This window comes from Echinops telfairi, unplaced genomic scaffold, assembly GCF_000313985.2.
Source record: "Echinops telfairi isolate 266 unplaced genomic scaffold, ASM31398v2 ScPeMD7_7467;HRSCAF=8505_1, whole genome shotgun sequence".
NCBI classification, from domain to species: Eukaryota; Metazoa; Chordata; class Mammalia; order Afrosoricida; family Tenrecidae; genus Echinops; species Echinops telfairi.
In genome coordinates, this window is record NW_022111368.1 from 25,713,277 (window position 1) to 25,726,230 (window position 12,954).

At 38.2% G+C, this 12,954-nt stretch overlaps 1 protein-coding gene across 4 annotated transcripts in view; it reads left to right on the forward strand.

The window, feature by feature from the left end:
• The window catches only part of REV1 (REV1 DNA directed polymerase), a 61,944-nt gene that overhangs the window by 29,195 nt on the left and 19,795 nt on the right, over positions 1-12,954 (forward strand). For 3 of the 4 annotated variants that reach the window (XM_004704341.2, XM_045283863.1, XM_045283864.1), the window contains 3 exons: positions 3,394-3,502; positions 10,438-10,566; positions 12,497-12,651. In XM_004704341.2, coding sequence (XP_004704398.1) covers positions 3,394-3,502; positions 10,438-10,566; positions 12,497-12,651 — 393 coding nt within the window. The remainder of the gene's footprint in view (positions 1-3,393; positions 3,503-10,437; positions 10,567-12,496; positions 12,652-12,954) is intronic. The other variant, XM_004704342.2, reaches the window with a different exon arrangement.

The following is a 12,954-nucleotide window of genomic DNA, read 5'->3' on the forward strand; positions in this document are numbered from 1 at the left end:
TTCTTTCTGCGATTACAGTAGTTTTGTTCATTGTATAGGTACAATCGTTAGAAAATAAGTGTAGATGCCCAGTTTGCACCACTTGTACATCTATTTTCCAAAGATGGGCGCTTTGTTTTGTTTTGTCTTCGGTTTTTTCAGAGATTTTTGGTAGGTTGACTTGCGTGCCTTATGATACCATGGAGCAGCTGTTCTTTAGTAAACTGGTTCTGTCTGAGGTGTGGTTGCATTGTATTTGCCATTGTGGGTGTTAAATACTAGTGGTATGGTTTTGTGGTAGTTGGTATTTGTTTTTTTAATTTCCTATATTATTCTACTTAAGAGATCGAGTTTTAGGCTTCAGGAATGAGTAGTTTGAGGAAATGCATGATACATGTTACATCCTCGGAAGTCAGTAGAGCTTCCTACTTGAGTGTTGAAAGACAGACATGATGTGTGTGTGACAACTCAATGAGTTAGCTCAGTGGTGACTCTTCAGCTGCTCAGTGCTCCATATTCTGACACGAGTAGGGTGGTATGTGTGTTACACACATCCTTCCTTCAGTCGACATTTCAGCAAGCACATCCCTTTTACCTTTCCTCCCATCAAAGTCAGTCTCCCACAAATAGCTTGTTAACAGACTGCTGTCATTGGCTACTTGTCTTCATCAATTTAGCCAGGGGATTTTCCTAGTAGTTTAATTGCCTTTTAGAATTCTTACCGTTCTACTTCAGAAAGGTGAATCATTAGAAAAATATTAATGTCATTTGCCATTGAAAACTGTCACGCAAATAGACTCTCACTAGAATAAGTGAATATGCTGCTCTTTATTTTATACTCTTGCTTTACCTTGATACCATTCACTTTTGGATACTAAGCCTTTTGAACCCTTAAGGGCTTACCAAAATATTTGTTAAATTATAAAATAAATAGATAATCCTTTCTCAAATTTGGTCACTTCTAAACTTAATGCTTCGGATTTGTTTTATTCAGTGTCTCGGCTCTTCTTTCCTCGTTACTTCCTGATCTTTTTCTCTTTGGGTCATTGTCAGCATGATGCTAAATTGGAAAAAATTGAGGATCAGTTTAAGAATTCAAATCTTTGGCTTCCACATGATATCTTTAAGAAAAAATGATTTGACTTGATGGCTGGGCAAAGTAGCAGGGCGTCTAGCATCGTTAGTCCCTGATAGAAACCTCAGTTCCTTACTCGATATTCAGAGCCTCTTTTGTCTGATGATGAGACCAGCATGTAACCTGGGATCTTCACCCATGACTTCCTTTTTGAAGCTGCTTGCTGAGCCAGTACTCAGCAATGACAGTTCTCATTGATGCCCACATTGTTTGGACTCCATTTATACTTAAGAGTTCATGGTTGGGGCCTTTTATTCCCTCGCCTGGATTCCCAGGATACAGCTATGTCCTCTCCCTTCAGCAACTTCAGTTTTCATTCTAAAGAACAACAGTTTTTAAAATCATGCTAGTCATAGATTTATTCTGAGCGATTTCTTTTTCACAGACTTGGGTCCTGGCCTCTGATTTCTCCAACCGTTACTCCACATTCTCCATGTGCCCGTCTAGTTTGTCAAGTTTTGATGCGCAGTTCTCTACTTTGCCCTCCAGTGAGGACACTGTGTCCCTGCATTGCCCCGAATCTCACATGAAGCAACTCACTCCGCTCATGGAGGGATCCGCGCACTCTGCTGCTCTGTGGAAAAGGTCAGCCAGCCCAGTGAAGGCCAACACACGGGTGCTGCGCCCCAGAGAGACTGCCCCTCAAGCATGATTTTTCTCTAATTTCCAAAACAAGTCTCTTAGGCTAGCTAACTAGCCCTTCAAATACAGAAATCGCCTAAGTCCCCACTTTTAAAGCATAACTCACAGTCATACCTTTGAAAGGCAGCTGGTTGTGATCAAGCTTCAGCACTTTTTTGGTCTGATAGCACCCTCTATTGCACTCTGATGTTTGATCCTTGTATGTTTTTCTAGTTTAGAATAGACGGTTAAAGGTGATGTGTAGCCTTAGGGTCTTCAGATGCCCCAAGCAGTCTATTCTGCATTCTGCCTGTAGCTTGTATCAGGGTAGCAATGTGTTGTTGCCATATCAGAAACCAAGCTCAAGTGATACATTAAACCATTTTTACTTTTGAGGCAAGTAGGATTTTACCCCACTGAGGTGGCCATCCTTAGAATTTGGTTTGCATTTATGTTTTACGTGAACGGGTGCTTGGAGGCAGCCGTGCTTGTTGCAGGTGTCAGAGGTGCATAACCGGTCATACTTAGGATTATTGGAGTCCCCCCCAGAGGGGTTGCCTTAACCTGTGAAGTCAGATACTGTGCCCTGTGGTTCTGATGGTCTGTGAACTCTGCCAAAGTAAACAGAAAAGAAATGCTGGGTTCAGTGTACTCAAAGTAGGGTTGTCTTAGATGTAGCTTCAGTGGCTTATCTCAGTTTTATTTTTCTAACTGATGATATTTTTGCTTTTAATAGTGGAGATATGGCTGAGATAATATTTTTAGAATGTGTAATATGTTTTTACAGCATATTCTTCTGGTAACCTAATAATATCATCCCAAGGGACCTATAAACTGAAACTGTTTCAAGTCTATTTCTAAATTGCTAGTGATGCTGAAAGTGGTAAAGGAAGCAAAGTGGCACGCAGCCAATGGGCTCACTAGGTCATGTTTTCTGTTCTTGCGTACAGCATCACGTGTGGCTTGGCTATTAAGTTAGCTGTACCATTTAGACAGCACTTGTGTGTTCTATAAAGCAATTGGTATTTTTAGCACACTTGAATGTGTTTAATTCAACATGCATTGTTAAACTAAGAGTAGAATTACCTAAAAGGGATAATTTTGTGAGGCCCTTTTACTTGCTACATAGCCAAAAGAAAAACCTTAAATTTAAGATGAAGACCTCTTTATTGGTTACGTGGCTTACTAAATTACTTTTTGATCAGATGGCTTGTAGGATTGTGATGTATGTTTTGCTGATCCTTCAATTAGAAAATGGCAAAGAGCATTCCAATAAATGTTCATTTCCCACTAATTGTTTGCCATTACAGAGAAATTTTACAATCATTTTACAGCAGTCAGTCGAGATTTATCTCGTTCACTTTCTTAATCTTACTAATTTTAAGAGCCTGTTGGAGGAATATTTTATATTTGTGTATTTTAAAAATTGAGTTTAGTACTAAAGCAGGACACTTAATTGATTGCTGATGGAGTGAAGAGTATAATGGAAATGAACTTTACTGTTATAAACTTTGCTTAAATAAGGAAATAAATACCAATTGGAGATGTTGTTTGGAATTTACTGAATGCTTATATAGGAATGCAATGCAAAACATTTTTTGGATGAAAGATAAAAAAATCCATTTTCAACATATACTCATTTAATTTTATTTCTAAAGCAGAAATACCTGATCCGTCAGTGTGGGACACTCCAGATTCTGCACAATCAAATGGAATTGATTCTGTTTTATCAAAGGCTGAAATTGCATCTTGTAGTTATGAAGCCAGGTATGTAGAAGTTCAGTGTAATATAATAGTGGCAACTTAATTGAGTTAATTGTTCTATATTTTTAGAAGTGGATTTGGACATGTCAGTCAGGCTTTCGATTTAAATGTTAAATATTATTGGGAAAATGATTTTAATTTTCATCCCTTTGGTGTCCCACCTCCTCTCCCAATCCCCCTTCACAAATGCTAGTTAACTTGTAAGCAGTTAATATTTACCCAGTAAACTAATAGGACAATCAGCAGAAACCAAAAGAAAGTGGGGACCATTATTTTCAAATAGTTGTATTTTAAAGCATGGAAGATAGTTTCAAAGGGATGAGGGCCTTACTATTATTACTGTGGTCTTTGCTTTTTACAGCTTAAAATCAAAATTAAAAACCACCTTGGAATCTAAACCTTTTGCTTCTTAGTGTTGTTGTTTAAATTATGTTAAAACTCGGTTGCCTATTACACTGCTGTTGAGGGCTTTCAAGTTGATTTCGTCAACCTGATGTGACTGAGGAAAGCCGTCCCCACACTTTCCCAGGCTGTCCTCTGCTGGAGCAGATGACCAGGGCTTCCTCCGGCAAGCTTCTGGCAAGTTTGAACTGCCAACCCTTTGGCTAGCAGCCAAGTGCTTAACTGCTTTGCCACCAGGTTTCTGTTTCCTGTGAAATTACAAGTAAATACGTTCATGTTGGCATATTTAATTGTCTCTATATTTAAAATTCATAGCGATCCAGAATAGACTTGCTGGCATTGAGTTTGGTTTATAGGTTTGTTTGTTTTTTAATTAGTTGAGTTTTACCAACTAATATCAATTTTGTGATTAGGTCTCTATCTCACAGTAACCTCAAACCCTAATCATAATTGTCTTTTTGAATACAAGTTGAAATAGACATTTATGTTCTTTGTGCTTATAAAAAAATCACTCATTTTGGAGGAGTTAATTATAATAGTTAAAATAAAAAATAGAAAGTCCAATTTTTCCTTTCCTAGTAAACATAGATGCTTAGTCCTTTATAACATAACAAATAGACACTTTTGGCAAGTATTTAAGAATTATAAAGAGAAATAGTCTGTCATTTAAATTTTTCTCTCTGTATTTAAATTTGGAGTGATACAAATAGGTCAATTTGGAAACAGTCTCTGTTTTAGCTTAACAGCATCTAATAAGAATAGCTCTTTTAAAATCTTGCTGATTAATTTATGAAGAAAGTATTAAGTAAACTATTTTTAAACATATGTAATTTTAAAATATTTTCCATTGTTTTCCATTTATGACTTGTCAAACTTTTATTCCTAAGCCAACTTTGTTTTTCATCAACAGAACTACTGTACTTTAGACTTTTTCATTGTTGGTTGATAATATAGCTAAGGAGTTGAAACTCTTTAAGAATGGTAATTAAGTCAAGTAGAAATGCATTTTGGATTGTATATGTTGCTTTTTTGTTAGCACAGGTAGTGCAGGGCTGATTTTATACTGTGCTCAGTAGATTAGGCCATTATCCCCCACTAAGTTAACCATAGAGCCTTTCAGAAGTAGATTACCACGCCTGTTTTCTGAGGTGCTGGTAGCTGGATTCTAACTGCTCACCTTTCAACTAGTAGCTGAGCATGTCAGCCATGGACTCCTGCTCACTGGACCAAGTGACTCAGGACAGAAACTCCAAGCTTTCCTTACTGCTTCTGCAGGGCCTCCTTTCAGACTCAGTACCCTCAAGGTAAATGCTGGATGGGGGATGCCAGTGCTGCTTTAGAGGTGGAAATATGTTACCTTCTCTTGGCGGCTTTGCACTCTCTTTGACACTTGTAGAAGTCCATGTATGTTTGGATGGTGCATTTGCTGGAACAATAGATGGTAAGGATGAAACTCAAAGACCATATTTGAAACTGAAAGCACTCAAGAAAAACATCAAGCTTTGAATTGATACTTGGAAAGATTCTATAGGCAAAATATTGAATGGAGGAAGCATCAACAGAAGATAAAAAGAATACATAGATAGCATCACTGTACCACCAAGAACTAGTCGACAATCCCCCAATTTCAGGAGATAGTATATGAACAAGAACCAATGGTGCTGAAGGAAGAAGTTCAAACTGCACTGAAGGTATTAGCCAAAAATAAAGCTCCAGGAATTGATGGAAGATCCATTGAAATGTTTCAGAAAGCTGAGGGACACTGTCTATATTTGGAAATTTAGAAGACAGTTACCTGGACAACTGACTGAAAGAGATCCTTTTTTGTGCCCATTCCAAATAAAGGTGACCCAAGAGAATGTTCAAGCTACAGAACAAAATTATTGATATCATACACAAATACAATTTTGTTTAACATCATCCAAAAGTGGTTGCAGCAATAGGTTGACAGGGAACTGCTAGAAGTTCAGGCCAGATTCAGAAAAGAATGTGGAATAGGGATATCGTTGTTGAAAACAGAGAATACTAGAAAGATGTTTACTTGTTTCATTGACTATACAAAGGCATTTAACTGTGTGGACTATAATAAACTGGATAACCTTGAGAAGCATGGGAATTCCAGAAAACTTCATTGTGCTCATTTGGAACTTGGACTTGGATCAAGAGGCAGGTGTGTGAACAGAACAAGAGTACTGCATGGTTTAAATTCAGGAAAGGTGTGCATCAGGGTTGTATCCTCTCACCGTACTTGTTCAGTCTATATGCTGAGCAAATCAAGAGAAGCTGGATTATATGAAGAAGAGTGTGGCATGAGGATTGGAAGAAGGCTTATTAACCTGAGGTATGTAGATGACACAACTTTGCTGAAACTGAGGAGGAATTGAAGCACTTATTGATGAAGATCAAGGATTGTAGCCTTCAGTTTAGATTATGACTCAATGTAAGGAAGACCAAAATCCTCATAACTTGACCGATAAGTAACATGATCAATGGAAAAAAGGTTGCAGTTGTCAGGTATTTTGTCTTGCTTATATCCACAATCAATGCTCAAGGAAGCGGCAGTTCAGAGATCAAAAGACATATTGCCTTAGGTCAATCTGCACAAGAACTCTTTAGAGTATTGAAGAGCAAGGATGCCACTTTGAAGATTAAGGTACACCTGACCCAAACCATGGTATTCACCATTGCATCCTATGCACGTGAAAGTTGACGCTGAATAAGGAAGATCGTATAAGTATTGATAAATTTGAACTGTGGTGCTGGAGAAGAATACTGAAAGTACCATGAACTGCTAAAACGACAAACAGATCTGTATTGGAAAGAAGTAAGGCCAGAGTACTCCTTATAGGTAAGGATGGCAAGACTCCATCTTACATGCTTTGGACGTGTTGTCGGGAGTCCTCGGAACTTTCCCTGGAGAAGGACATCATGTTGCTGACGTGGAGGGCCGGCAAAAAAGAGGAAGGCCTTTGACAGAATGGATTGATGCAGTGGCGGTGTCAGTGGGCTGGATATCACAGGACCATGCAGTGTTTTGTTCTTCGGTACTAGAGTTGCTTTGGGTTGGAGCTGACTCGATCTTACCCAACAGTATCAGAGATGGTAATGGCCAAGCAAAATTCCTCACATAATTATTGCTATGATAACATATAGGAGACTAATACTATGTAGTTAGCCATTAAAATGACAAAATTTTATTTTAAGGAAATACATAAAGTAATGAAAATGCATTTAACTGAAAATATTTTTTAAAATAGCAATGAACTTTCTGTATTTACAATTCTCTAATCTATAAAAGACTATTAAAAGAATTGCTGAATACCCTTTTTTTGTAGCTGTTCATCAGTTATAATTTCCTTAAGTGTGAAGACTTAAAAAAGAATGAAGCAAGCATAATTCACTTTTTTTTTCCATAATTCACAATTCTACTAAAGAACTCTTTCTGGGATTGAAAGTGGGGACTGGAGTTGTGGGGGTAGTCCCACTGACCATTGGTAAGCTTTAAATAGAAACTAGTAAGGGCTCATCAAAGGATACAGTGTGTTAGATGATAGAAGTCATAGAAAGGTAGAATATGTAGTTGTAGGTAATAAAGTTAGAATACTTGTCACTGTTAGTTTAACCAAGGAACTTTAAGCCCTTTCAAAATGTCTGCCTTTGGCATTGTACCCCTTTTAGAACTGAGACCAAAATGATAACCCACCGTACTGCTGCCGAGTCATTGCTGCCTCATAGAGGACAGGGTAGAACTGCCTCTGAGTTTGAAACTGACTCTTTACAGAAGTAGAAAGCTCCATCTTTCTTCCTCCGAACACCTGGTGGTTGTGAACTGCAGACTTTGCAGTTAGCAACCCAATGCGTAACCATTACGCTACCCCAGGACTCCTTAAAGTAATCACAGCAATTCAGAAAACTAGATAGGAACTGTAGGGGGCAGCGAGTTGATGTTAACGGTGGAGGAACAACTCGGAAAAGGAAGGTGAGAATGACTGCCCAACTCAGAGAAAATCCTGTCATGGAATTGTATGTGCATCAGCAGCAGTTGAATTGGTGTTACCTGCGTACGTTACCGATAAGCGCAAAAAGAGTGCTGCCTGGGGAACCCTGGGAGGCAGTTCTGCTCTGTCCTGTAGTGTTCTTTTGAGTCTGAATGGACTCAACACTTTTGAGTTTTCTTTTGGATTTATCATAAAGAACAAGCTTAGTACATAGCAAGTGAGAAGGTGGCTATGTAGGTAAAAAGATAACAAGTACCCATATTGTAGCATCGTAGCCTTTTAAGGTCACATAATTTAAACACCTTTTCATTTGTTTTTGTAAGAATTCTTTACCCTTTTGAATTATTAGTGATAATTATTTCTCAGTATATTGAATGGACAGTGAAAGCAATTTAATGATTGTTTCTTATATTGTTGAATCCAGCACAAAATGCCATTGAGCAAAATGTTACAAGAAAAGGGTGTACAGACACACTTTCAACCTCGAAATGAACTGTTCCTGCAGTGTTCACTTAGTGACGTATTGACAGTATTGACAGTTTGTTCACGGGGGCTTTTAGTTTACTGTATAGAAGAGTCTCTACAAACCTTTTCATTATGAAACTTAGTTTCCTATCTAACGACTCACGATATTTTGTTTCCCTTGGTAATGGGAAGCTGTGCAGGTTTCCTGTTGTTTGTGACTCCCTTATGAAACTAGACCCATTGCAATGCAATTCATTCCTACTCATCAGGACCCTATTGGACAGAATAAAATTTCCCTATAGGGTTTTCAGGGCTATAATATATATGGAAATAGACTATTACATCTTTCTCCCTTTGAGAAAGGGTTGGATAGTTAGCATTATTGTAAATGTTTTTAAACTAGTGTATCTTACCAAGTGGTATGTTATTCATTTGGTATGTTATTAGGAGGTATCAGTCCCTGAAAAGAACATGCTTGGTCAAGGGTCTTTGAAAAGAATGACTCTCAATGAGATGGATTGACACAGTATCTGCTACGCTAGTCTCAGACATGGGGAAGATTGGGATGATGGCGCTGGAGCAGGCAGTGTTTGTTTGCTTGTACCAAGGGTTGTTATGAATTGAAACTTACTGGAGGGCACATAACAACAGACCCCCTTTCTGCTTTAATAACTTCGAGTAACTCCGCTCTAGTAACTAAACTGCTATTACATATTTCTGTCTATACATCTAAACTACTATATTTGTATGCTTCCTTGGCTTACTATACAAAGTCTGTTGAATATACTTCATTCTGTGCGAGGTGAATTTAATGTCCTCCTCACGAACTTCATGGTGACTGTTTTATTCATCATCTTAGACCCACCACCTAGTGAAGGTTCTGAGATATAAGTACTTGTTGAATGAATTAGGGGGTAATTTTATTTTGTTGCTGTTTTTAATGCAATTTATCACTTCTCTGACCAGCATTTCTCATCTAACAGGGTCTTAGCAATCATATTACTTTTTATGCATATGTAATAGACTGTAGGTGATTTTGCATTTACCTCTGAGTAACTTGAGGGACTCTTCCTTCTTGGCTCTCAATTGTGGTGTGGGTGTGGAGAGGAGGCCAGAAGGCCTGTGTTTAATTGAGAGCTGTTTCTATCAGGGCACACTACCGTATTAAGTAAGCAGTTAGCAAATATTGAATGATTGTATTGATTAACCATGTGATGTATTTGCTTAGGTGAATGTAACATTGCTTTATTTTGCTGCTGTTTTTACTATAATATTTTTTCTTGGTTCATTACAGAGTGGTTAAGTGGAATTTTTACTATTTCTGTATCATTCCATAATTATAATTTTGTGCGAGAGTTCCAAATATCAAAGGGTAATGTGGGGCATTTAGACACTCAGTAGATTTAAAATGTACCATTTTCAATTAGGTCCCTCAAAGTTCTGGAACACTGGCTCCTGCCCAGAGTGATGTCCTGCCATATACAATGCTGTTGGCATCTCAGCCACTGTGAAGCCACTTCAGGAGCATGGAATTGGTCAATTGGGAATTGGGTGGTAATAGGATGAGTACATTTTGTCTGTTTGTCACATAGCACTGTTTGTGTAGTTCTTTTGTTTATATTCTTTGTTTTTGGGGGTTGAACCCTGGCCAAATAGTGCCATGCATTAGGCAAAGAAAATGTCTTTTGAAAAACAGTACATTCCTGCTCTGTGGTCGTTGGGATGTCACCAGCATATATGGCGTGCTGGCATCTCTGCAAAGGGGCCAAAGGTCTGCGTCCACGGAGAAGTCTCCATATGCAGATGTGAGCTAAACCTGGTCTTTAAATAGAGTGTGTTTTGGCACATCTACAGATGTTACTGACACAGATCAGACCCTTATGTCATTTTCCTTTGAGGGGAAAACCAACTTGTAAGGTTCCTGTAGAGTCTGTTTTTTGATCCCTTATGAAAATAATGTTAAATGAAAATCATATGCTAGTGGCATGGGGAGATACTACCAGCATATCTTATTTATAGTTTTGAGCTTAACACTCTACAGTATAGCCTCCACTTGTTCTTTCCTCTCTCCAGACAAGTTGGCATTAAGAATGGAATGTTTTTTGGACACGCTAAGCAGTTATGTCCTAATCTTCAAGCTGTTCCATATGATTTTCATGCATATAAGGAAGTTGCGCGAACAATGTATGAAACCCTGGCAAGGTACAGTGTATGTTACAGTCACTTTCCTATCTGAACTGCCCTGTTTTCTCCAGGGCATGCGAAAGATCATTCTGTTTTCTTTCACGTCATCAAGGTTGTTTTTGGTGGATGTTTACCTCTTCCAGGAACCCTTTGTTCAACCGCCCAACTTGGTAGCCTTCAGTCCCAGTAATGAGTAGCTCAATTTCAAGGTGTATTTTCCCACCACTGAAGTTGTTCAAGTGTTTCCTGGTACCCATGGAACATTACTATGTGTAAAGATCTTTTTTTTTCTCCCCCCTCCAGTGGAACCAGGTTGAGAATTGAGCTTTGTGCCCTCTTAATACTACTACATCTGAGTTCTAGTTTTGTTTAAATTAGAAATGACGGGTTGGTAAGGAATAGAGACCTTATCTTCTAAAATAATTAGGTTTTACTGATGTTTATTTTGTGGAATATGATTAGTTCCTTTTGAGAAAAGATAGATTTAAAAAATATTAGCATGCCTATATTTAATAGTAAAAGAAAACCTGGAACCAACTAATTGCCATAATTCTTATTTGCTCTTCAGAAATGTACAAAAGTGCAAAACACTGTTCACTGCTGGTAGTTTCAGAAAGGACTAGGACCCAATTCTTACCTTCACAAGAGCTTATGTTAGTAGAAGGGAGGAAACAGACCGAGACAGTGCACTTAATCCGCTATCAGTAAATAGGGTTGAGTGCTGAGTGGTAGGTCAGTTATAATCATAGCTGTCTTAAGATCCCAAATGTGGAAATCTGGTGTGGAGAGTGTTCCAAAGCTCGGTCAGTGGTAGCATCTAAAGGGGGTGGCATGGTTGAGAGAGCAAGTAGGTCCTCAGGCAGGCTGCCACCCTGGACCTCAGATCTGAAGAACTTCAGCAAGATCAGTCTAGAATAACCCTGATACAATTTTTATCAGTAGAAACAATACCAGGGGCATATAGCTTCATTCAAGGAAAAAAAAAGTTCACATCATGTGTACTCTTATGTTCTTTAGATTTTTAGCTTTAATTTCAGCCTAAGCAAAGCACACTCATTTACTGAATGACTCAGGTGTTAATCTGATTTGTAACTTGCAGTGACATAGAGGTGAAAAATGAAGCCTGGTCCTTGTACTATGTACACACTACCTAGTAGACAGCTTTAGACAAATGTTTACTTCTGAGGTCTCTGGTTTCCTTACAGTGCAGGCTTATTCTCACTCCGTTTCATAGCCACACTGCAAAGCAACGCTTTTCTTATTTTTTCTTTTCATATGATCATCTTTTAAGAGTAGATCATTAAAGATGACCAAAGCCAAAGTAAATCAGGGAGTATAAATGGCCATGTCTCAGGTAGAACAATGAACCGTTTTATCGTACTGCATTGTAGACTTGCTATTGTGGATGGTGTTTAATCATATCTTTGTTAGGGCAAGCAGGAATTACTGTATATACTTATGTATAAGTCAAATTTTTCAGCTTTATTTTTAATGCCGTTTTTGTGGTAAAATTAGGTGCCTCGGCTTATATTTGAGTATACATGATACTTACTTGATGGATTTGGTAAATGCTGTTTGAAAAATTTAGAATAAGTGTTATGAATCAGTCTAATTCATTCAGAACTTTCCAGGTAGTCAAAGATGTACAATAACATTGTCAGTAGAGAGAAAATGGAATGAATGCCATTGAATTTTTAGTAGTTACCGTGGGAAAGAAAACATGAAGTAACTGAACAGAGAAAAGATGGGTAACTAAAGAACGGCACCTGGAGCCTCCTTGTTTGTTGTTGTAGTTCTTCCCACCTTGTTTTTAGCACTGATGTTTTAGCATCTAAAATGTGTGAGAGAATGTTAGAGGATAATGCCATGGGAGAGCTTTTATTGTAACACTTGCTCAGCAGATGCTGTGCTGTGGCTGTGAATCACTGCCTTTGCTCTGTGTTGATAGCTATACACACAACATCGAAGCTGTCAGCTGTGATGAAGCACTGGTAGACATCACTGAAGTCCTTGCTGAGACCAGACTTACTCCTGATGAGTTTGCAAATGCTGTGCGAATGGAAATCAAAGACCAGACTCAATGTGCGGCCTCTGTGGGAATTGGTCAGTATCCAGCTCACATTGTATTATCCATTTTAATGAAAAGCATTGCTTTGGAATCCCTAAAATTGTCACTTCATTTCAAGTCATTGAAGCCATTTTATGTTTGTGTTTTTACTAGCTTGCTGCATAAACCTCACTTCTAAGACAGTTGTGTTACTAAGAGGTGTGCAGTTCATGTTACAAGTGTTGGAAGTTCACATAGTTAATAGCTAACTGGAACAAACTAATTGCCATAATTCTTATGGTATATGTTTCATAATTTCTTGAGATTTTAAATCTACATAGAAGCTCCCCTAACATACT